The following is a 27,505-nucleotide window of genomic DNA, read 5'->3' on the forward strand; positions in this document are numbered from 1 at the left end:
TGACATGTCCTTAATTACTTCCATCAGGGAAACATCTTCCTATAAACATCACTGCCTCTCTATGGATCTTCTTCCAGCTGCACCAAAACATAAATGTGCTGCATGGCATACTCCCACTACAGTGGTTCCCAAACTTTCTGAGTCCATTACCACTGAGTGCAATCAGATATTATCTAGCAACCCACCCCCCTCCCACTACTATCAACATCAGTATCTAGCTAAACTTTAGAATGAAAAAGAATTTTCTTTGAACATGATGTATAAAAATAACATATTTTGCAAATATGCCTAATAGCAATTGCACATGATGTTACACATTTTTCTTGTATTGCTCACTTGTATGAGCTTTTCTAAGCATATTTTACCTGACAATGATTACTTAAAACATGTGAATAAAGTAATTAGCAATCAACATGTTTCTAAGGAATTACTACATGCCAAGTATGGAGGGTTGCATACCTTACAAATGGATGACTTCATCAGTAAAATGGAAGAACACTTTCAGTTATAAAGTAATGAAACATAAATTATATTAAGTTTTTGAATGTGCTTTATTAAAGTATGAACTAATGAGACAATGAGACAATTAGTACTGCTTATTTATAACAACTTTATTTTACAGAAATAAGAAGCATTTCTCAGTGCACTGAGAGTGCTACCTATAACTCCTTTTCAGAAAAGAAAGCTAACCACATTAAGTATACACACTTGTTACAAAATAAGCTGCTTCTGCAGCATTCCTTTCCCTAGTGACACTTGTTTCACGCATGCTCTGCACTCCCATTTAAAATTAACCAATTAAAATCTGTGTGTCACACTTAGTCTTACTATTTGTAATACAGTTGACTGCTGGACTCCTTACTTCTGCATTAGCAGAAGCTGGAAGAGTTTGAGCTGCTTTGTAGCCATTATACAGTATGGTCATGAACAGTCTGAAAAGCTTTGAGGGGTGTCGCAGAGTAAGTTGTGCTGAGAAATAATTAATAAGAGAAAAATTTGATTTGTTGCACTGTTCCCAAGTTAATTAGGATTGAAGTTAGCCAATCAGGCCATTACATGCACAAATTCAACTGGCCTTCCATATACAATTAGTGTCAGTTGTTCTCATAGTGTAGGTGATAGTGCACAAGAGTGCTCAGCCTTTGGCTCAGGTCTGATTCTTACAACCGTCCCATGCCCAATTTCTTTATCACACACTTGTTCAGTTTTAGCAAACCAAATGAAGAATATGTTTGGCAACACTGCCTCTGGTGGGCCACTTGGATCTGCGCACACAACAGCCTGATTGACAAATTTAATTGCTAATTAACTCAGAAATGGCACAGTATGTGGACTTTTTGTCTTAACAGTGATTTCTCAGCACAAGCTACCTTGCCACAACCTTACAAGCTTTTCAGACTGTTTCTGACCATCTTGTATAGTTACTATTTTGAAAAAAGAGACAGCATTGGTCGTATATTTTTTACTATTGCAAACTCGATTTTCTGTCACTGAGTGACCATCTTCAGTGCTATATTGTATAACTTAAATTGGGATGCACTGTTGTCACTAAGCTTATGGCAATCACATAGACCTCAGTCTATGTGATTGCCGTAAGCTTAGTGACAACAGTGCATCCCAATTTAAGTTATACAATATAGCACTGAAGATGGTCACTCAGTGACAGAAAATCGATTTTGCAATAGTAAAAAATATACGAACAATGCTGTCTCTTTTTTCAAGTATACCTGTTATCTGGTCGTAGTGCACAAGACAACATGGAGTCGCCAATCAATAAGTTACTATTTTGTTGTGCACTCAATTAGTTCCTTCATCAGTTGTGAAGTGAAAAAGGAAGAAATTTCTGGCCCATTGCAGAAACTAGCTAAAACTCTTAGAAAGCATTTTCATGAGATATTCAGGTGCATGAAATGCATGTGTCTCAATTTTAATGTAATAGATATATAGTGCAGAGTACGTGTGTAGTGAATGGATTATGCAAGGAGGATGATGATTGTTGCTTCATTTCACAAGTTGTAACCCCCATCACACTGTCCCATGTGTTAATGCCAGAATTTAAAAGAAATGTAGTTAATCATAAACTATGTAATAAGACTACAGTCTTTCAAAACAGTCGTAACAGAAATAATCTTTCGAAAATAATGTCCATCCATGACCAAAACACAACTGAACCATTTTCTTTTTACTCTTCAGAAAATTACATTTTACTCCTTAGCACGTACTGCCCTCAGGTTGGTAACCACCGTCTACCAACTAGTGAATTGGTTGACTAGTGGGTAGTCATCCCAGAGCCGTTTCCTTAGCAGATGCTTCATTGGTCAGTTTGAGGCATAGTGTGGATGAAGAACTTAGCGAAGTGTGACTGCACTGGCTGGGTATTAATGAAGAAATTGAGGAGACAGTCCATGTATGTGTACCCTGTGTGCAGAACCAACTGACATTGCCATTCAACTACTTAACATGGAAAAGCTGGTAGCCACAGAAGCGCACAAACCAAGATTTTGTGATTCCATTCTTAGGGTCCATGCCACTGTCTAGTGGTGGATCCCTTGCCAATTTTCCATATATGGGTGACCAGCATGCCATCCACCACAACCACAGTGGCCTTCAAAGCCCAACAATTTTTGCCTAACACCATTGTCTCAGACAACAGTCTTCAATTCACATCAACACAGTATGCATCTTGCTGCTGCATTAACAATATTTGACACCTCAGGAGTAAATCATTTCTCCATCCACCAAATTCATAGACCGAGCCATTTGTGTGGACCTTTTAAGTCACAAATGGAAAATATGACACAAACAACACAGGCCAAAGCCATGACAAGTTTCCATCTTGAGCTTCGGTTAAGTTTAAATGGGAAGCATTCACAGTGACAAATTATCAACCTGAGACAACATAGATTGTGAATGGCAGTTTTTTATGTAACACAACAAAGTATAGTACAAACCTCTAATGCAAGAGGCCATAGCTCTTCAGCCAATAGATGGTTCCTAAGAGCACGTAATTTATGGTGACCCCAGAAAGTGCTGATGGGTAGGCAGGGTTGACCAGCTGCTGCTAGCATTCCTAATAAGTCAACACAGCTTAGCACCTGATCACAACAGGCCACAAGTTCTGGAGTTTGGCGGCCAGCTAATGTCACTTTTGCTGCCACTGCTAGTGACCTAAGGCATACAACATTTATATAAACATATATGTATATTTTACTTCTTATCAAAATAAATAGGCATGATAATAATAGAGAATTTTTACTAATATTGGAAGTTCTGTGTTGTCTATTAAAATAGCTACATAGCCAAAAAGTATGAAATAAGTTTGTTTTTATTTCACTCTCAAATTAGTGCAAGAGGAAAATTTTTTACATACAAAGTACACTTTATAACGGGATGCAGTTGTAGTCATTGCAGAAATTACTGGAAAAGTTTAAACAACAAACAACTTTTACAATGAAAACAAAGCAGCCTCAATATGTGTAAATCTTACAATATTTACTGACAATGCACTTCTACATAGAACTGCCAAAGCAATTTAGATATACTGGTAATGATAAATAATTTATCCAACAATGACAGCCATGTGTTAACAAAAGATATATTAATTTATTAGAGTGAGATAATAAATCAAACATTGCAGACGAGAATCTTAAAGCTGTCCTCACATGGAATGCAAATGCAAATGTGACGGGGAAAATTTCTAAGCATGAACAGCAGAATAAAGCATATCATATGGTCTCAATATTCTGCAAAATTGAACTAATGCAATGACAGTCTGCTGTCCACGTGATAGACTAAACTGAATATACATCATAGAGAAATATAGCTTTATTACAGTAAAGTGTCATTTTTGGCAATTCTTTAATTGGAACTTGGCTACTATCAAAACGACACTGTTTCAAGACACCAGCCCATAAAACTCTATAAAAATGCATTGTCTTTGTTCAATTTATTACAATACAATGTCTGGGAAAGAGAGTTTAGTAAAAAGCATATTCAGAAGTTTTACTCAACCAATGTCTACATGCAGCTGTCTAACTGCAAAGGTATGAAAAGATCTACAGCTTTTTCACTCAATGAATATATTTTACTTTTACTGATATGAATAGGCAGTGTATTTCGTTGCATGTCATTTTCCAATTTGATTTATCAAGCACACAATTTTAACTCCTTAAAAATGTTTCAAACTTTGTTTGCTTGTTGAAACCTGTTCTGAATAATATTTTGCATAGGAGGAAGTTGTGCTTCTAGGTGTTTAGCCACGTTGTTGATTCAATTTTACTCAAGCCATTTCATTGAGCAACTCATCATCTTCTACAGAAGCCCCAATGTGCACTGTTATGTGTATGTGCTTCGGGGACTCTGATCAGTCTGTAAACTATTCTTGGCCTCATGCCACTATTTATAGGTGAGTGCAAGCCCTGATGCCAACTATCCCCTTTGATGCTGTTTTGTTTTCCAGAGTGTGCACTGATATTCTGTGAAACAAGCATTCTCTCAGTGATTCTCAACTTTGGTGGGTGTGATGGCCAGCAAGATCTTAATAAATCACGTGCCAGATCCCCAGCCCTGTTTAAATTAGAACCTCTATCTCTGTTTATTAGGTTTCCTGACATTTTTATTTTGATAGATTCCTCAAATTCTTGTGTCACCCTGTGTCCCTATTGTTGAACTGTGCTCTTTTAGCACCAAACACTACAGAAAACAGGTCACTTATTGTTGAAAATTAAAATACATGCACCATAATTTGTTAGTCTTAGCAAATGAGGATAGTTGCTTTAAAAATACACATATGTTCATTTATTAGTGCTAGCAGGCAAGAGTAAGTGCTTTAAGCTATGTAGCAAAACAATGTTTACAACAAGAGATGATTGTTTATCTTTTATAATAACTATGGTTGGGCACCAGTTGTAGTCATGTTTCATTGCATGTTTAGCTAGAAATGGACCCATCTACTTCTGGGCTGCCAGTAACAAGGAAATGAAGATGCAGTCTGCCATTAGATGAAGAAGGACTATGCTACTATCTGAACTACTACTTAAATAAAAGGGACTCCAGTGACTATGACATCTCTCCTGCATCTGATAATGATCTGCTTACAATCCCCAAGATTCAAGATCGTCTTTCGATTTAAATGTAAGTGATAATGACTCCTGTTCTGATGAGGTTCATGATACTATATTTGACTCCTGATAATGATAATGGCATTGATGAAAATGATACCCCATAATTTGTAAACCAACTGGACAAAATATAACAAGAGTAATTTTTAGTTGGGATTCAGACATTAATATTTTCACCAAATCTGACATCCCTTCTGATGTTTACAAAATGATAGGAAGACAAGGCATATTTAACAATATGATATCAGAAACAAATAGATATGCAGCACAGAAACTATGTAAAATGCCAGGCAAGAAAAGACCTTGAGTAGCCAATCAGGCTCACACTTCTGAGAAAAAAATATGAAAGTTTATTGGCAAAATGCTAATTATGGGGTAAAACACGGTCCCACAAATTTCACATTATTTTTCAAAGAATCCACTATACAAAAATAAAGTTATAAAAGCCACAATGCCTCATGATTGGTTTCTTGTATTATTGTCTTGCTGACATTTTATTGGTGACGATGTCCTTAAAACATAAATTATAAGACTCGCAAAGTACAAGTGTCAGCTGAACATCTGCAGAGTAGCTTTCAAAATGCTCTAACCCCTAGAAGAGATGTGGTAATTGATGAATCTATGATTACTTGGAGAGGAAGACTGACTTTCAGGCCATATATCCCCAACAAATCTCAAAGTGTGATTAAAACTTTACAAAATTTGTACAGAGAAAGGCTACACTTTTGCCTTGCATATCTATCAAGGGAAAGATTATGAACTATTAGGTGCAGATCACACAAAGGGCTACCACTATGAAAATGCGTGAGCCTTTTTTTGAAAAATATTGCATTCTTTATGCTGACAATTTCTATACAAACATTTCTCTGGTGCATAAGTTTTTAGATAAAAATATGCTTCTCTGTGGAACAATTCTTCCAAATAGAGCAGGGCTTCCCAAGGATATTGTGGAGAAAAAGTTTAAAATGTAGGAAATATGTAGAGTACAGAACAATAATGGAGTCAAAATTTTTAATTGGGTGGATAAAATGAGAGTTCTAATGATTTCAGTGGTTCCTATAATGATATTTTACAGGACACTGGGAAAAAGAACAGAAAAGAAAAATTTATAATGAAACCAAAGGCTGTGCTGGAGTACAAGATAAGAAAAGGCATTGATCTCAATGACCAGATGTCTTTGTCTTATTCACCAATGAGAAATGGGATGAAATGGTGGACAAAAGTTGCAACGGAACTTCTACTAGGGAGCACTTCAAGGAGAAGAATGACATTTCAAATTTTCAAAGCATTCATTGCCTTACATCTATGTGGGTACGCTGCCTGTATCACTCCTCCATCAAGAAAGAAAGCCCACACTTTTGGAAAAATTGAGGGACAAACACTGCATGTTGTGTTGTGAAAAGATTTTCACCCAGAAAGACAAAAAACAGTAAACAACAAAACCAAGAAAATTAGAACCTTCTGCAATGACAGCTGAGGACAACCTAAAATGTGTATCAGCTGTTTCAATTAAAACACATGCACAAATAACTTTTTAAGACTCATGTGTTTAAATGGTGGAAAGGGCATGTGATGGGTATTTTTTATATTGTTTGTATAATCTGTTAATGTTTTTTGCAAATAAATTAGTAGGGTAAAATGTGTTTTAAAAAAATTCCAAAAGATGACAAAACCAACAATGACGTTTTAAGATTCCAGTTATTAAATAGTGAAAAGTTTATGTGAAAATGATTTTTTTTGCATTGTTTTCCTGTAAGGTATGTGTTTACCAAGTAAAGTAGTACAGCGAAAATGTCCGGAAAAAAAGAAAATTGTTTTGGGGTCATTTTAGGCCCTAGCTGGCTACTACTGCAGCAGTTTATACAATGATATGTCCCCTTTGCTACAGACAGCTCAGCAAGCACCTAAGTCATGAAGTGATGTCATGGCATTTGGGACACTAATAACCCAAGCCACATATCAGTGAAGTTTTTGTCAGGCCAGTGGTGGGCCGATACGCAGTACAGGTGAGATGTCAAATCCTCCACATGGAATGTTTACAGCAGTTGCAAATGTAATGTAATAACTTCTGTCATTTGAAGAATGGTGTTTCATAGATACACAAAAACATAAAGAGGTAATGGCATTATTGAAAAAAGTCTCAAAAGAACAGTTATAGAACTGCCATTCAATTACTGTTTTCACAACAAATGAAAAATTCCAGTATTTAGAAAACCTCTTTCAAATTCCATATTTCGCATAGAATTTTAATACCATCTCAATAAAACAGTTTGACATTCAGAGAGACAAGTGTACAATATGAGGCATCAATAACTTTATACAAAAAAGTTGTGTATGTTTTGACAAGCCCCAAAATGTACAGTAATCTCCCATGACCTGACAAAGGAATTTGAATGTGTGAACTCTATTGCACTATACTTCGGTATCTCATAAAGATACGGAATCAAAGGTACTACAGAGAGAAAGCAAAGGATAGTTTTAACATGTAGTACATGAAATTATTTCTCATATTAGACAATGATTTTGCACGAAGTCTTACAGCATTTCATTCTAGTCTCAATACAGTTTCTTTCTGACATAAACTATTTACCCCTACTACTCAGTTCTGTTTGCCAGTCACAAATTTGTGCTCATAGAAAATGAAATGATAAATCAAATCCCCACAAATGTCACAGATACCATTGTTTTATCTGTTATGTATTTCATCTGAACACAGATGATGACTTAGAAACCTAGTTTAGAAACTGCTGGTGAAAATCAAACGGCTTTCAAATAAGTTACGAGCTGAAGGAAGCAGAATTTCTCAAATTCCTAGGGTTACCTTGAGAAATACATCTTGCACACAATAATTACTTGACAAATAAAGAGTTTGCCATTAGTCTGCTACCTTAATTGCTCAAAATAATGTTATTATTCTGTCCTGACCTGTTCTCTCCTGTCCTGTGCAACTGGCATGGACACAAAATCTGTTGTGTATCACACTTATTTTGGTCTTTCATAAAGTACAGAATTATTTTTATGGGAATGCAGGCAGTGCAACCAAAACATTGACATTAGAAAAAGCAGTTATTATAAACATGTTTAACACACAGCCCCAAGAATCGTATGGCTTGGTCTTGATTACTGCTCAAGCATTTGGATCCCCCACCAGATCAAATTAAATGAAGACATAGAAGCAATTCAGAGGCTTGATGCTAGGTGTGTTATCAGTATGTATGAAGAACATCCGACCATTGCAAAAATGCTCTGTGAACTCAACTTGGATCCCTGGAAGGAAGGCAATGTTCTTTTCATGAAACACCACTGATAAAGTTTAGAGAACCAGCTGACTACAGAACGATACTAACATAAGTTTCTAATAAGGACTGTGAAGACAATAAAAGAGAAATTTGGGCTTGTACTCAGGCACATAAACAGTTGTTTTTCCATTGCACCATTTGTGAGTGGCATAGGAAAAGGGAGAATTAGCAGCAGTATGTTGAACTGTATGGTAGCTTGCAGAGTATGGAAGAAGATGTAGATAATTTTGAGATCAAAATTTATTAACTGTTCCTTATCTTTCTGATTATGAATAGTTTATCTGTATCTATAATAATTTTGAATTATTTCTAGGATATCATTTTCAACAAATATACTATCAGGGTTGGTTCCAGAACACGTTTCACCATAAGCAACTTTTCAATTGGTGGCCCTCCCATCTATTCCCTCATACACTTTTACCTGTTTCAGTTTTTTACTAATTGTAATAAACACTGTGTACAAATATTGCACTTGGGTGTCCCTTTCACCTTGGCACCCAAAGCTGCTCTTATGGCCTTTATAGAAATCTTATAGGTGTGATGGCACTGGCACACCTCTCAGCTTGACACTCTAAGTGACAGTTTGTGTTGCTATTGTTAAGACGTAAAGTCAAGCCCCGGAACACCAGCCAATTGCATGCTGACCGACCTCTCTCCATTACGACAATTCGACAGCAGTGACCTCTATTCGAAGAACACATAACGCCGACTTGCCGTGGCCCAGTTCTACAGCAGCATCAAGATTAGGCACTTCAAGACCAGGGACTTAGGAATTGTATATACTGAAGTGATTTCTTATTTGCATGTCTCCCTTTGCTTGAGACAATTGTGTGTCACTGACAAAGTTAAGTATTTTCATTGCTCATTTCTTAATAAAACTCATTTATACAATTTGCTTGAACTGTTTGTCTAGCGATCCGAGAAGGCAGACTTCCTAGACCCCGACTGATTAAACAGCTTTGGCCTTAAATCAGCCCTGTAAAAAGAGGAAAAAAGAGAATTTCATATTTCCTGGTAACACATTAAATCTCCGTGCCCAAACTTTGTAGAATATGGCCATGAAAATCTGTTAAAGATTCAAAAGATGAAACTTACATAGCTAAGAATTAAAAGCATTAAATAAAAAACTACATGCTACCCTTTTCCAGAAATGTTATTAGATAATAAGAGAATTTTTAAATGATTAAAGCAATATTTTTATTGCCTTTTACACTAGTATGCCAAAGTAGAATACTGCAACATCAATATATTGCAAAAAAATTACATAAATGTGGAGCAACAACATGCACATCATTTGCTTGGGGTGGCTAACTAGAGATTCACTTCTACAATGGAGAAACAGAACTCTGGTTTCAGTCAATTTCTCATTCCGTGACTTCAACAGTACTTCTGTACATTGCCCACTATTTTTCAAATATTAATCTCATATTTAATATGAATATTGATTTAAAAACAGGAGAGCATCCTGATTTAGGTTTTCTATTATTTCCCCAAATTACTTCAGGCAAATGCCAGGATGGTTCCTACCGTAAGGCCATGGCCAACAACACTATGTGATCAAAAGTATGTGGATACCCCCAAAAACATATGTTTTTCACATTAGGTGTATTGTGCTGCCACCTACTGCCAGGTACTCCATATCAGTGACCCCAGTATTCATTAGACATCACGAGAGTGGAGAACGGGGCACTCCGCGGAACTCACGGATTTTGAATGTGGTCAGGTGATTGGGTGGCACTTGTGTCATACATCTTTACACGAGATTTCTACACTCCTAAACAGCCCTAGGTCCACTGTTTCTGCTGTGATAATGAAGTGGAAACGTGGAGGGACACGTACAGCACAAAAGTGTACAGGCCGACCTCATCTGTAGACTGACAGAGACTGCTGACAGTTGAAGAGGGTCGCAGTGTGTAATAGGCAGACATATATCCAGACCATCACACAGGAATTCCAAACTGCATCATGATTTGCTGCAAGTACTATGACAGTTAGACGCGAGGTGAGAAAACTTGGATTTCATGGTCAAGTGGCTGCTCATAAGCCACACATCACATCGGTAAATGCTAAACAACACTTCACTTGGTGTGACGAGCATACACATCAGACAATTGAACAGTGGAAAAACATTGTGCAGAGTAATTAATCACTGTACACAATGTGGGGATCTGAGGGCAGGGTGTGGGCATGGCGAATGCCCGGTGAACGTCATCTGCCAGCATGTGTAGTGCCAACAGTAAAATTCAGAGACTGTGGTGTTATGGTGTGGCCGTGTTTTTCATGGAGGGGGCTTGCAACCCTTGTTATTTTGCGTGGCACAATCACAGGACAGGACTACATTGATGTTTTAAGCACCTTCTTGCTTCCCACTGTAGAAGAGCAATTTGGGGATGGTGATTGCTTCTTTCAACACGATAGAGCACCTGTTCATAACACACAGTCTGTGGCGGAGTGGTTACATGACAATACCATCCCTGTAATGGACTGACCTGCACAGACTCCAGACCTGAATCCTTCAGGACACCTTTGGGATGTTTTGGGATGCTGACTTCGTGCGAGGTCAGGCTTCACCGACCGACATTGATACCTCTCCGCAGTGCAGCACTTCATAAAGAATGGGCTGCCATTCCCCAAGAAACCTTCCAGCACCTGATTGAACATATGCCTGCAAGAGTGGAAGCTGTCATCTGGGCTAAGGGTGGGCCAACACCACAATGAATTGGAGGGTGCCACAAACTTGTAAGTCATTTTCAGCCGGGTGTCAGGATACTTTTGATCACATGGTGTACCTGTCACATGCTTCTCATACTTGTAAATATTTAAATGTCTGTATATGTTAATTAGTTTATGTTGTTGTTAAATGGTAACAACAAGACATGTCCATATACTTATAAATAGCATCTAATGATGAATAAGACTACTACTACTACTACTACTACTACTACCACTACTTCCACTACTATTGTTACTATTATTACTACATATTTACATGGAGCTATACTCACTTAACCATCCTAATAACAATAGTATGATCAACTTCAGGATTCACAGTTCCAGGTGATATTGGCTGCAGAAGATGTAGCATTCTGTCACAAGCATCGAGAAGAAATCTGCACATATAATGAAAATTAATCAGTAACGGAAATAGTAATGAGTCAATACAATACAGAACATAGTAAAAACTCTTATTAATACAATAACAGAACTTCTAACAATGCTTTATATTAAAAGATAAAAGATGTGAGTGTTCTTACACATATATATCCCTATAATTATCTGCTTCATTTATGATATATTTACACCTATTGGTATATTTCAAGACCATTTAATCAGCATAGATGATAGATATAGGAGAAGAGTAAAGAGGAAAAAAGTACCATATATGCTGAAAGGATAACAAAGAAATAAAATATTATTTTATCTTCTCTATCATATTTTCAAATTTCATTCTTCTTATACGAATCCAATCCACAAATATCCTCAGATGTGAGAAAAGCAAAGAAAGAAGGTGCTAAATGTGGAGGATGTTGCTAAATTCAAATTACTCCATTTCTACATCTTTATAAATAGGTATGTTGTGCCGAAGAAAGTTTTTTTCCTGTCTTCTCACTTATTTAGCATGAAAGTATTGCAACTGCAAAAACTGATGTTTCTAATTCCACACAGATTATACATAGTTCAACATGTTGTTACAAGCAATATTAGCCAAGATCTGTGAATAAGTATGCTCCATATGTAAACCATCATATGTTAACTGTTTTAGTTAGTCCTACAACCAGAAGTAATTCTTGATGTAGCCATTCAGTGTCTATTTTGCCCAGCTGATGTTCTCATTGCTGAAATACAATCACAAGCACTTCATATAATTGCACTGACCCCAAAGACCTGCAATTTTTTTGCAAATAAATATTATATACAGATGAAGTATTCTAAAGATTCTCCAGAGTAATTCTCATAATCCAATTCTATCAGGTTTGATGCTGAGCTTCACACAATAATTATGTGAACTAACATTTCTCAAGCTACATTCTGATCCAAGACAAAATGTGTGTTGTGATGTTCTTCTTATTTGGATCACATTTTATTTGCTAATTTAACATATCATACTGAGATGCTGCAGTTAACAGCTTAACTCAGTTTCTTAAGCAGCAATTCAGAATGTTGTAGCAATGTGTATAAAGACATTTCCATGCTCTGAACACAGCAACCATAATGGACATACCATATAGCACTGAAATATGGCAGTGGGATGAGGGACTCTGAATAAGCAGTGAGAATGAATCCTACACAGAGAATCCGTATGCTGTAGATACACCAACACTTACGCATGAAGTGAAGAAGTTTCCTTCACCAAATATTAAAGGCCATCTTGGGGATATTAAATGTGTGTGTGGTGAGTAGTTTTACTGAGATGAAAAATGGGTTTTCAACATTTTTCACAATTTTCCATTTTAATTGCCTTTCATATAACATATGGTACTGCCTCTTTGGTAAGACAGTGGCTAAGCCTGGACTGGTGTAGTATCATATGTTTTGCGTAACACCCACATTCAGTCCATGTGAACATTGTCTCACAATAGTACTGCTGAATAGGGATGCTATGTTGCGTAATGCTGATGGAGGGACTCCAACTGAAGCACCTTGTGTCCACCAATAGGACAACTTGGGACCGGTTACATGGGTCACACTGGACGGGTTGGAGAGAATGCATCGGTATTGAGGACGCTCTCTTGCCGTGACTGGATGTCACTAGTCCCTAACTTTGGGGATGCAACACCTCTCAATTTAACTGTTGCAGCCTCCAGTTGCCATAGCAAGTTTGAGTAGTGTACCCCTTAGGCGTGGGCTTTTGGAGAAATAAAACCTCCACTGGTGATGGAAACAGCCTTTTCTTTCTAAGGTTTCCTCCTAACACAACTGGATGATCCACTTCCTGTTCATTTTCCCATCCTTATCAAGTTCAACACGTGCAAAGTGATGTCAGCTAAAGTGTGATTAGCTCACCATTAGGTCTGGGAGAAAGGTTTCCCTTGTGGATTGTTGCTGCTGTCATTTGATGGATACAAAGTGGGAGAGCATGTTTTCCTGGTAGTTACCACATGTAACCTGGCAATGATCGAAAACTTTGACATCCTGTTTGCACTTGGAAGTGCATATTGTGCACTCCATGTGTGTCAACGTGTGCGGAGCATACTGTCAGTGCATTGAGCCGTAGACGTCCCCTTTGCTGAGTGGGTGTGCTCTTCAAGACCATGCTACACTGCTGTCACCATCTCCATGATGCTGTGGGCACAGTTTGGTGCATGCTGCCAACCACACTGCACTTCTGTAGCCACGCCATCTCTTTGCACTTCCGAGCACCCATTCTGCCTTGCCACTGCAAGCAAGAGGCTGCCACTGCCACCACCTTCATTATATTCATGCCCGGCACCACTGATGCATCAACACTGCCACCTTTGCTGCTATCTTCATCAATATGGTATGTTAATGTAAGTATAGCTGCAATGCATCCTTACTTTTCTTCACCGCCTGTGATGCAAGCTTCTGCCATGAGAACTCATCATTGCTTAATCTAGTACAGGTTACTGTTGAGACCCCTCTTTTGAAATGTTGTTGGTCTACAGAAACCTTGTTCCTAATATTTTAACCATGCCTGAGACACAATTGCGTACTTTGCCAGGGTGGCCAGAAATAGCTGCTGCTGCTGCTTCTAATGATGAGGTAGATCATCGTGCACCCTTAAAAATGCAGCTTAATCAAATGGCACTTGACACAGTACAGTTACAGAGACAGCTTGATGAAGATTTACATGAGCCCCACCATGATATTTGGCATCTATGTGCTATCATTTGTGTGCCTAGTGTTTCCAGTACTCTCCCTGCAGTTAATTTTGTACCTTCATTTTCTGGACCAAAAGGTGAAAATCTCACAAAATTCCTCCATGATGTAGGGCAAACAAGTTCCTGTACTGATAGCATTCTTTTAAATGTAACAAAATTAAAACTTTCTAGTGATGCATGCACGTATGTGGAGTCAGTTGATGCATTGTGTGACACAGTCACTTTTGACAAATGGGGTGTCAGTCATTACTGAGATTGGTCATCAACACTCTGACAGAAGTACAGAGAAGATTTTGAAGCATTTACTGATTGCATCAAACTGTATCTTTCTGCACATATGCCTTAGGGAAGAATCAAACGGGTAATGAAGTGCTACTCAAGCAATTGATGTATTTATAAGGGGAATTAACCCGCAGTTTGGAGGTGAGGTAAAAGTAACCTCCACCACCTTTCTGCATGAAGTAATTCGATTAGCATTAATATGCAAAGAAGCAGGATGGGTCGTTTTGACCCCTGCACACAGTAATCAACTGCATCAAGTTTTTGTTAGTAATACCAATTGCCAGAGGTGTCGAAAACCGAGCCACACTGCAGTGTTGTCATGCTCCTTGTTGCACAAAATGGTGCAAGATCGAGCATCCATGTGACAAATGCCCACAATACAAGAGACAAAGTTTTCCATAGAGGGCTGCTCAAAAGTGGAGAAATGAGCGTGTTTGTAGGTTCCATTTTGACATGATCAGTGGTGCTCTTTGGTGGTGTGTTAGGTGATGTTTTTGGTTTAGTTTGTGTGTGTGGTGTGTTTACAGGTGGCGTATTGTTGCGGTCGGTGGTTCTCTCTGGTGGTATGTTTATGGGTAGCGTGTTAATTGGCATATGGAGTTCATTTGCATGATAGCACTGCATGTGTGTTGTATCGGGACTGTGCTTTCAGTGGAATATTTTTCAGTGAGTTAATGATTTTAGTTTTGTTATTTCGACATTATTGTAGTTTTTTCTGTTCATCGTGTGTGAATTTTGGTAAATTGCTTTTTTTATGTGTTTGATAGGTATGGATATGACTGACAAGGTCAACAGTTTTTGGTTGTCAGCGATGATGGGGGACAGTGAGTTGTCTGTAATAAAATTTCTTCAACTATTCGGGTTTTTGGATGAAGTCGTGAAGTGTTCAGTATGTCGTGAAGAAATGAGGCTTAATAAAATTCCGGCGTCTCGGACCAGGGATGGCTGTATGTGGAGATGTTGTAAGGATAACAGGTCAAGGGAAGTGTTTGATTCCAATTTTGTTGGTTTGTTGCATTTTTTCAGGTAGTGGTGATTGTAGACGTGGTTGAGGTCAAGGGAAGTGTTCGATTCCAATGTGTGGTTGTGGCTGTGGGTGTTCCAGTATCAGGAGTTGCTGTTGAGCTATATTGGTCAAGGGAAGTGTCGGATTCCAGAGGATATTGTTTAGTGGAATTTGGGGAGTTTGGTGTTGTTGGTTTTTTCATCGTTTTGTGTGGTTTGGTATGATGATGTGTGTCTAAATTTGTTTATATTTACTTTGTCCCCACCCAAAAGCCCCCAATATCCCACACTTGTCCCGTTAGTTTCATTAGGTTTTTTGTGAAACGTGTGTGTGTTGGTTTTTCAATGTATTTTGGTGTTTGTGGTCATGTTTATGTGATGACGTCATAGGCGCCATATTGGAGTCGTAGTGTATGGTCGTTTCCACCATATTTGTGACATCATGGGTCAAAACAGATGGGTGGAATCGGACGCTTCTGTATTTCCTCTGAACTGAGTCACTCTGACAGTACCTAATCTATCTCATCTTTTCCATCCAACGACAATGACGTATTGCTCCTAAATTTGGTAGAACACTTGCCCACAAAAGGCAAAGGCTCTGAGTTTGAGTCTTGGTCCGGCACACAGTTTTAATGTGCCAGGAAGGTTTGCAGGAGAGCTTCTGTGAAGTTTGGAAGGTAGGAGATGAGGTACCTAATCTAACTCATCTTTTCCATCCAACAACAATGACGTATTGCTCCTACCTTTCCACAGTATTCCATAGTTTCACTCTGGTTTACTGTAAGGCACGGGTGACATCTCAGTCTGTCAGCCAAGCAGATGACACATGTTTTGAAGGCTGAAACAATGTATTGATGATCAGTCACTAAGTGTTTGGGGAATTCTATGGAGAAAACCATTTCACTGTGGCCCACACTAGGCCTCCAAGACATCTTTCACTAGCTGAAATTACTCCCTGCCAACACTCCTCCCTTTACTCTACCTTCTGACCTTCACAAGTACACATGAACATTTTTCAGACATTTCTGCTTTTCCCATCAGCCATTTTTATTTTGAGGAGAATTGAGCGGCCTACTCAACTGTTATACTCAAATAATGGGTAACAAATGACACTATTTTCACTGAATCACTTAAGCATTAAATGTCTAGGAGGTTATCAATTACTCTCCCACTCTCCAGTGATGTGCTCTAGCATAGTGTGACTAGTAACAACAAAGACCCCAAGAAAGTTATAGTATTTTCTTCTGTTTAGTCTTCTTACTATGATCTGTCTATCCTCTGTCATATTATTGTTCACATAGACACACACATGCCTTCCACACACACTGAACGCTATGCAATATCTAGTAGGTCATAGTAGCTTCACTCAAACTCAGCACAAACATAATCTGTACACATCTATTTTTTTTTTATTTAAGAGAAAAAAGAAGAAAACAAGATTCTCAGTTTCATCTGCTACCACCTCTTCTAGTCTCATTAGTGAGTGTTCATCAGTTGCAACCCTTCAGCTGCAGTCAGCATTTGTATATTCAATAATATCCACTGACAATATACCACTCTGCTGGCTAATGCCTGTTAGCATGGCCATAACAACCCCTGCCCCTGTTTGCAGCCCTTTGGTTACCACCAAAAATTTGGTAACTTACCCTTTCTCAGAAGCATGATACTCTGTCATCATAGAGCGATCAAGCATTATATATTGGAAAGAGCCATCAATCGGTCAATCCTTCTTGTGTCCGAATTTGGTTTTCTGACCTGAAGAATTGTAACTTTACACGTTTGTTTGGTCCCTGGTGTTTCTCATCACATACAGATGTCACTGCTGCCCACTGATCACTAACATGATACATTAGTTTAACACATCTGTGTTACCTTTTGTTAGATCTAACATGTAGTCCATGAGTGCTGAATTATTTCCCCCCAAGCACTAGCCTGCTGCTCTCAACTGAGGAAATGTCTGTAAAGAGCATAATCTGCTCATGGTGACTACACACATGCTTAACAATATACCCAGTTTCTCTTAGACTTCCAGCTAGCTCCATATCTTAGGGGAATCCCTAGTTCTACTGTCAAAAAATCTAATGATGGAGCCCTTGTCTTCATGGACCTAACCTACCAATGTGGTAGCAGTCTTTTGTTCAAGGGCAACAACCCCTTTATTAATTCATTACTTTACTGGGTGCAAAAGCTGGAGCAAAATGTGGACAGCGCAACGAGCAACTGAGTCACCACATACTATGTCCCTTATTTATGCACGGAATGTGCTAGGTGGTCTTCAGTCACATATCAACACTCTGTATTCATGACCAATGTGTGATGTATTCACACATGCTCAAAGTGTTGCCCTTGGGCTTCTCTATTATTTTACTGCTTTACATGTTTAAATTTTTATGCTTTCCATACATTCTGACAATTGTACATAATTTGGTGTGATGCACTTTCCCCCTTGACTAATTTTGATACTATGAATGTTAAAACACACATTGCTGACATACAATAAAGTATGCCTGTGTGAGAGCCTCTGCAAAACTGATGGCAGTCTGAAGTCGGAGTGCTATCTGGAATCAACAATTATCTGCTATCTTATTACTGCACACTTTCTTAGTATACTACCACATACACTTTGTACACAGCACAACACTTTACACTAACAAGTCATTTCACTTTGTTCAGAGAAAACAATTTGGCTTTATTGCTATAACTCTACTGTTAATGATACAGGTAATTGAATTTCTGGCTCCTCAAGGTTATAACACCACTACTAATGGGTTTCCATGGTACACGTGGTATCAATTTTGCTGAACTACTTGTATCAGCCTCACGTCCCTCTCCTAGCCGCTGTTGGAAAATATAAACTACTGTTTAACTATACACCCAAGCTTGTGGCTGAGCCTGCTTGGATTTTTCCATTACTTGCCGCTACAAATCAGCACTTCTTGCTGTCTGATTGATTTTGCTGAGTGAATGCATAGGTTGTAAAACAAATGATTCCAGGCATCTGGTTTCACCTGCTTCTGCATGAACACCAACTCATGTGATTTGTAAGCACCCATAACCATACAATGCCTCGTATTTTCCCCTTCTTTTCTGGGTTTATGCAAAGTACTGTCATTACACATGTGAACATGGCTCATTCCATCAGCTGTTGTCCAAATTCAGCATTTCATGCTGCCACATTCCACATACTTCACCAGTTCGTTCAATGATATACAGGTAACTACCTACAGACATTCTTCCTGCTGACAGTTATCTTATGTGAAATATATCTTTTGCATTATACGCTGATTAACTGACAGAGTGCTAAGACTTATTTGCCGTAATGTAACACAGTGTGTATTACTGTAGGCATCTGGGCTAGTATTAGATAACACTGCTCCTGAAGCCTCATAAACAAGCGATAATTACTGTCACTGAGACACTTCAGTTCCATTGCACTATCATCATCTGGTGTTGATCCTTGCCATGAGGTGCTGTATTGTATTTGCTGTACTTACTAGTCCTGTGGATGCCTCTCCTTTCCAAAACCACCCATTGTCATTGGGTTTAATGTCTGAGTGACTGGCTACTGTGCTGTACATCCCTAACCAAGTGAGTATAGCGGCTGACTTGGACATGGCATCTGCAGCTCATGGTCTGGTGGCTAGTGTTGCTGTCTCTGGTTCGATTCCCGGTCAGGTCAGAAATTTTCTCCACCCAGAGAGTGGATATTTGTGTTGTCCTCATCAGTTCATCATCATTCGGGAAAGTGGCAGGATTGGACAGGGAAAAGATTGGGAATTTGTACAGGCACTGATAACTGCAAGGTTGAGCCCCCCCCCCCCCCCCCACAACCCAAATATCATCACCACCACCACCACCACCATCATTGTTGGATTTGGCCATTTTAAAAGAAGAAGAAGTAGTATGACAACAAATTATCAATTGATTAATGCCATGGGAAACATTGTTGTGAAGGCTGGGCCAAAGCAGAATGCTTTGTACCTTACGGGGCATTAAACAGACGCTTATTACCAACCAGGAACAACTGTGAAGCATTTCGGATGCCATGCTGCTGCAACACACCAAGCGAGCTTGATTCAACATGGATAGCACAGTGCTGATAGAATATTTGCCAGCCCTGACCAAGCTGATGCTGGTCGTTGGGATATAACTCTCTGACAAGTCACTTCTTTTTCTGCCCAGATCCATGAAACCCTTGTATGAAAACAAGTGTGGCTCATGCACATCTAGGACAATTTCCTGTCTAGCACCAGAAGAATTTGTAGTGTAGCTACTGAACTAATACAAAAATATGAGGAACTGAGGAATTCAATCCAGCATGAATTGGTTACTATGCACCAGGAGCTGTCAAACCTAACGCTACCCTGGAAGTAACTAAGGCACTACAAATTCAATTGTATAACACCCATGCAATCCAGCTACATACTACTACATTATTATTCAGCTGGGTTTGCAGCAAAAACTTGGCACTAACTTATTACCTGCTGAACTGTTCTTGCAAATGTTCACTAACATTTCTTCTTGCAACATAGGTACACCCACTGTTAAGCTTTCTGGTCATTTTACCTACTCTAACAAAACTAGTTTTAAACCTTTTATGTTATACCTGCCTGAAGTACCTATTGTGTTACCACACCCACACAGCTTGCCAGTGTTATCTAACAATTATGAGACTCGACTTTTAGATTCAGTTAACAAATTAGCTACCAAACATGGACAAATCACTCTTCATCACACAACTGTGCATATCATTGAATGGAATGGCAAATATTACATGTACAGAGTGACTATTCCCAATGTAACAACTGTCCCTCTAACTCCAATCCTTATCTGCCTTGTTGTATGGATCTCGTATACCAGTGGCTATTGTGAATGTTTTAAGCCAAGCCCTCAACCAATATCCAAGCAGTAGCCATCAGGCGAATATCATTTTAATACCTAGGCACACTTTAGGCATGGCCCTCCCTTAAGTTACGACGTAGAGGTTAGCGGTTTGTATTATTACATTGGTATTCGTTTTAAAAGAACAAATTTTGTGTCTTGGCTTGGGGATCATGCAGAGTCATTAAAGCAGATAAGTGTGCTTCAAAGAATATTTGTATTTGAAAATTAAAACTCCTGCATATCAGGCACAAATGTTATTTAGCAAGTTTTATTAGGAAATGTAGATGATTATACAGTTTTGTAAACCGAAGTCATATAAACTGCCTAATTGTCTTTATTTGTAGAACAAAGCCCATTCCATGGCAGTCATGTTAAAAACAACTATGCAACTGTTACCTTGTAAATGGCCAGACATCCTAAATTCTTCCGTGGGCCCTCCTCTGATGCGAACTCCATTCTTGAGCATTGCATTCGCCTGTAATCTGCAAGGCCCACTCACTGAGCTTGCAGACTCCCTATGGCAGCACCAGCACTGTTGGCTTTGACCGCAGCCCTACACACTGGCACAAGAGCCCTGTCATACGCTGTTCAGCTGCTGTCTGGCTGACTGCCTCAACCACATCCTCACATGCTGTTCACTCGCTTGTAGCCCCCCCCCCCCCCCGTCCCCCCCCCCCCTCACAGCACTGCCATCACACATGTTTAGGATCTGTAAATGGCTCTCACGGAATGGGGAAGAAATGTGTATGGTGAGCAGTTTTGCAGTTTTACTGAGAGGAAACATTTTTTTCCATTTTAATTGTCTTTCATGAGGCATATGGTACTGCCTCTTTAGTAAGACAGTGGCTGAGCCTGGCCCGGTGTAGTAACAGACGTTTTGCATAACACCTACACTCAGTCAATGTGAACATCATCCTACTGTAGTACCGCTTAATAGGGATGCTATGCTGAGTACCGATGATGGAGGGATGCCCACTGAAGCACCCTCTGCACACCAATAAGGTTTGGGGGGTCTTCATGTGGTGCGTGTCAGACGGGTCGGTGAGAATGTCTCGGTATTGAGGATGCCCTCTTGCAATGATCAGACATGTTCACTAGTTCCTCCCTTTGGGAGCACAATGCCTCTCAATTTCTAGCAGTCTCATGTTGCTAAATTAGTGGCAGTATATCAGTCATACTCTATGTAGAACTATCAAACTCTAATCAATTGCTCATAGCACTGCTTCCCATGTATGGGGAGCATTCCAAGCAACAGGCACTGCTGCCTGATGGAGAGGAGGTGATCGCCATGGTCAACTACAGCATCAGATGATTATTACATAATGAAACAGGCAAGAAGGGACCCACATCAAACAGCAGGCGCAATAGCAACTAAATTTAACAGGACTGCAATGCATGCAATCTCTCACTACACAGCGGTATGGCAACTGTATGAGGGTGGTCTCTTCGCCCAATGACCAGTATGCAGATTGGCAGCAAAGTTTGCATTGGTGTCAAGAGCATAGGGACTAGATCAGTGAGAACTGGGGTCATGTTCTCTCCTCCAATGAGAGCAAATTCAGTCTGAGTAGTGATTCTGCACTTACCTTCACATAGCAATATGGGTGCACTGACCTTCAAATCTTTGAACACAATATACTCACTGTTCAACATTACTGTGACACTGTACTCCTTCCACATGTGCATTCTTCGTGGAAGCATTTGGCCCTGACTTCGGTTTTATGGATGACAGTGCACAGTCACATTGAACAGCACAAGTGGAAGAGCTCTAGGAATGAGAGGATATTCGGTGAATAGACTGGCCTGCCCAGTCCCCACAGCTTAAATCATACGTCATGCTTAGCTATAGCATTAGATTTATCTTTCTCTGCCATGAAATAAAGAGTGCACTTGTAACATTTTTTGTTAGAATATAACATCCTAACATAAACTGGCCACTGCCTTCTGCAAGACTGAAAGCTGCATGGTCACTCTGTGAGTATGTGGTATTAGGAATGTATATGAGGGAAGCAGAGACAAATGGGGAATCATTGTAGTGATGATACAGGCTGCAAATGAGGAAATCCCCTGACATAAATGACACTGATAAAGCAGTTTGTTATGAATGGCTCAGTATCTGGGAATGAGCATTACAGAAATGGTGAACCTGGTAGGCTGTTCATGTACTACTGTCATAAGCATCTATGGAAAGTGGTTGAAGGGCGATGAAAAAACAAGTAGGTAACAATGTGTTGTATGTACATGTCTCATTACAGAAAATGGAGGGCAGAGGCTTGCCCACTCTGTAAAGCAGGGTAGGTGGCAATCTCTGGGAGATCTGATGAGCTAGTACAATGCTGGTGCAGACACAAGTGTCTGAGAGCGCACTGTTCATTGCACATTGTTGACTATGGGGCTCCACAGAAAACAGTCCCTACATGTTCCCATGCTGATCTAATAGCATCTTCTGTTACCATTGCAGTGGGCACAGAATAATCACGATTGGACCATGTATCAATGGAAATATATCACCTTGTTGGATGGATCACACTTGTTGTTAGGATACGCCTTCATCCAGTCAAATGACTAGTTGCAACATGCACTACCCCACTGATGCAGGCTGATTGGGGGGGGGGGGGGGCAGGATTACACTAAAGGGCACATTTACCTGGGCTTCCATGGGACATGCCATGGTAATCAAAGACACAATGATACCTGTGGACTATGCGAACATAATTGTGGATCACCTGCATCCCTCCATATTCAGTTTCTTCCCCGAGAGCAATGGCATCTTCCAGCAGGATAACAGACCATGTTGCAAGGCCAGAACCATTCTGCAGTAGTCTGAGGAGATTAGTAGTAAACTCAAGTTGATGTCTTGAGGACTGACCCAATGACACATATCTGGGATGCTATCAGGCATCACACCTACGAACTACCAGCCCATAGCTTATGTGAATTAAGTGACCTGCTCATAGACATTTGGTGTCATATAGCTCGACAGAAACCAATAAAGAGCTTGTCAAATCCATGCTATTCAGATCACTGCTGTATTGCATTCTAAACATGGACCATCAACATGCCAGTACGTAATTGATGTAGGTCAGGTGAGTTTTAGCTATAACAGATATGGAAGACAGCTTGTGCTCTCAGCTACTGGCCTTGGCATGCATCAGATCGATCCTGGGTGACTGAAATTTTCTGCAATGCCTCCCCCCCTATGTAGGACCTCTGCATCCCTTCTTTCCAATAAATCACTTTGGTTTAAATTATGCCTACTTCTTATTATACCTAAATTCACAACATATCCTGTCATCCGCACACCTAACTTGGCGATTCTGTGCATTGGTGTGTATAACTGGGGTCCGAACTGTAAGCTTTTAGCCTGCTAACAGCTGTTAAAAGACATCCACAAATAATACATTTGGGTGGAACATGCTATTTCCTTACGGCACAAGTGTGCTGATCAGCCCTGTCGCACTATGCTTTCAATGCCCTCTGATTTTACTACTTCATGTGCATCGGCACACAGGCTGCGAAGAGTATGCAGTTTTCAGTTTTGTGCAGGGGGGGTGCATTCAGCATGGTAACATGCTGCTGTCCATATGAACCAGCTGGGTACAGCACTGCATACAGGCATAGCTGCCTGCCTGGCTGTTCATTGTAGTGGAGGGTTGTGACGTCTGCTCCTGCACCACCACATGTCAACCATGCATCACCAGCTGGCCATGCTCCACCACAGCAACATTCTCTTCGCAGGCTGAAGACGCCGACTGTGAGTTTTGAACTGTTATTACTCTAGGCCTTATTGATGATTCCTGACCCAGAACACAGAGTAAGAAAACCCAATAATATATATTTCAAAATGTAGCTTCATTTAGAGCTTAATAGAGTAATGAAATAAAGCCTGGCTTAATCCACTTTCACTGAAGCAACCTTTGCCTGATAACATCTGTTTATTATTATTGATTTGTCACCTTGTTTAATTGAAATGTGGCATTGCTAATAATAAATGCTTGGTAGATGAAGTAAATATGGATCAAATAGATCACTTTCAGCAGCAAACTGCTGTGCTAATGTTAAACAACCAACAACCGAAGGAAAGTGTAAATCAGAGAGTTGCAGCTGCAGCAGTGTCTAGTGGGGAAAACAGGATAAAAACCAATCCCCTGTAGTAACTGTGTCAAACCCATTTGCGCCAGTGACTTCACCATCTGTGGCACTGGCAGTTAATCTGGTAGCAGAGATTTCCTTGAGTAATTTTACACAGTCTTTTTGAGGCAAGTCGAATGAAAATGTGCACATATTTCTTCAGAATATTAGAGATGTGGGTCATATGTGCATATGATTGAGTGAGTTTCAATTGAAAAATAGTCAGCTTAAATTGTCTGGTGATACCAGGAGCTATTTTGCATCAGTACATTCACTTAGAAAGGTGTCCTCTTTTGAAATGCTGTGCACAGGTTGATTGAACGTTTCTTAGACAAAAAAGTGTTAGTTTCTATGGGGATAAGTTATCCACATTGAGGAAAAAAACCTGGAAAAGACTTTGAATCATTTGCAGACAGTACCTGGGCTGTCTCTTGCTGGAAATGTGTGTGTTAACAGAATGCCAAGAACATAATAATATCTTACTATGTGATGCGGAGGACCACACAATTTATGCTTTTGTAAAAAGGGATTGATCTTAGAATAGGGGGCAAGATCATGTTTGTGTACATTAGTCTTTCCAAGAAGCAGGTTGCATAACTTTATTAAGGGAGGAGGTAAACTGATTTGTAATAACTGCAAGCAGTGTGATTGATGCGCACCACACTTTTGTAATCAGCACCTGTTGCCAACGACTGGGACATCACACACAGTGCCATGTTGTGTGCATTACAGAGAAATAGTACATATGCAACAGACATGCCCTAGGCTACAGTACAAACAAAATAAGAATCTACCAAGTGTTAGAGTTAGCTGCAGAGGAGATAACAGAGGTCAAAATTTGAGAAACATATCAGGAGCCAGATAGCCTCTGCCCTAAGCTCACATTAACTTAGATTAATCCATTGAGGAATCAAGGATTACAAAGGTGGAAAGTATGATGTCAATCAGAGACTTAGATAATAAAAATACATCAATTTATTACTCTTCCCCCTTAGTGACATCAATGCCTTGTGGCAGCCTTTCTGCCATCTGTGTGGGTTAGAGAGTGAAATAAAACACCATATAGGCTCATGGGGGATTAATTTGAAGATTGGCGAAGAAGTATTTGTGATTACAGTAGATATATTGTCATTGGAAAATCCAGATTTTGACATGCTTCTAGGGAGTGAATTCCTGTGCTACATTCATGGGGGGGGGGGGGGGGGGGGGCAGTTGATTCTGCATAGAAACTGTCTGGATAGGTGACCAAGAATTTCTATTAGGCATTGATAGTACAGTACAGCCATTTGAGAAGGGCAGGAAAGGATCAATCCTATCATTCTCAGAAGATCAACGTACTTCACTGTTCAAGTCAACTGATTGTGACACTATATGTGGTGGAATGAGGAGGCTCTTATAGGTGAAGGTCACATTTAAATTCCCCAACATACTCAGCTATTCTGGTGGATCTTATCACCAGGAATGAGTCACTCGATGAGTTGCAAGAGCATATGAAAAGTATATGAAGTACATGTCATCCAGCTGTACTAATGAATAAATATTTTTATCTGTTAGTTTTTATAATTTTGGCAGGACAGATGCCACAACATCTAATGGAACACTTTTAGAAAGTATACAAGAGTTACCAACAAATCAAACTGTTAGGTGGGAAGACCGGGGAAAAAAGAAGGAACAGGAAGAAATTAAGAATGAGGAAGAGTGTATGTAAATAATGTAGACATCACACCCCCTTAAAGCAGAAATTACAGGAGTAGTTGATGCATCTGCCTGAGAAGGATAGAAATGTGTTGTAATTACTACTTGAGGAATTTAGTACTGTTTAAAATTTGATGCAATATGAGATTCCCACCGGTGATGCTAGGCCGATCAGTCAAAAGGCATACAGAATTCCAAATTATTTGCAACCTGTGGCTGGAGAGAGCATTAGAGAATCTAAAGATATCTGTTGAATTGTGAAATGCATCTGCATTATTCCAACAGTTTACAGATTTATGGCCGAGGGGACTGAAATCCATGTACTTAGTGTATTTAGATGACATTAATGTGTTTTCCATTTCCCTAGAGGAACTTGCACTATGACTAAGAGACGTACTTTCATGTATACAAAATACAAATCACAGCCTGAAATTGAGAGAATGAAAATCTGCAGAATCACCAGTTAATTATTTGGGTCATGTAATTTTAGGTGATGGTGTTCAACCTAATTCATGGCTAATCAATGCAGTAAAAGATTTCTCTTCTCCTCATAATGTAGAAGAATAATAGTCCTTTCTTCATTTAGCAAATTATTACTGACATTTTGTGCCAGAGTACACCACCACTGCCAAACCTCCTGCCATACTGTTAAAGAAGGGAGTAATATTTACCTGGACCCCTGAGGGTGAAACAGTGGTGCTAAAATTAAAAGAAATTCTAACATAATCACCTGTTTTGTCATACCCTGATTGTGGGAAACCATTCATTCTCTCATGTGATGCCAGAAATTTCATCATTCAGTGTGTTATTAGCCAAGTACATGGGGCATTTGAATGACCCACTGGGTATGTGTCTAGGCAATTAAATCATGCCAAACTCCACAATAGTTCTAGTGTATGGAGTGAATTATTGTAAGCATTTTAAGTGACAAAGAATTGTGAATACCCAGATGAATATTTTATAAAAAACATCCAAGAAGTATAAAGAAGGTGAAAACACTGTCTGTTTTCAAACAAAAACTACAATATCATCTGGTCTCAGCCTGCCATTACAGTGTAAATGAGTTCTTTGATGCAAGAAGAACAATGTAAGAGAGTTCCCAGATGCAAGTATAACAATGTAAAGGAGTTCTTAGATACAAGTATACAAAATTCTTAAGTAAGAGATTCTTCTGCAGATTCCATATAAATAATGTGTAGATGTGCTTGCCACTGCATGTATGCCCAAGTGTATATATTTTTCTTAACTG

General features: G+C 39.3%; 1 protein-coding gene across 1 annotated transcript in view; it reads right to left on the bottom strand.

Moving 5' to 3' along the window:
• The window catches only part of LOC126249271 (zinc finger FYVE domain-containing protein 26), a 393,885-nt gene that overhangs the window by 64,164 nt on the left and 302,216 nt on the right, over positions 1–27,505 (bottom strand). The window contains exons 30-31 of the mRNA XM_049950925.1: positions 11,425–11,529; positions 2,952–3,168 (exon numbers count right to left, since the gene is read on the bottom strand). Coding sequence (XP_049806882.1) covers positions 2,952–3,168; positions 11,425–11,529 — 322 coding nt within the window. The remainder of the gene's footprint in view (positions 1–2,951; positions 3,169–11,424; positions 11,530–27,505) is intronic.

This window comes from Schistocerca nitens, chromosome 3, assembly GCF_023898315.1.
Source record: "Schistocerca nitens isolate TAMUIC-IGC-003100 chromosome 3, iqSchNite1.1, whole genome shotgun sequence".
NCBI classification, from domain to species: Eukaryota; Metazoa; Arthropoda; class Insecta; order Orthoptera; family Acrididae; genus Schistocerca; species Schistocerca nitens.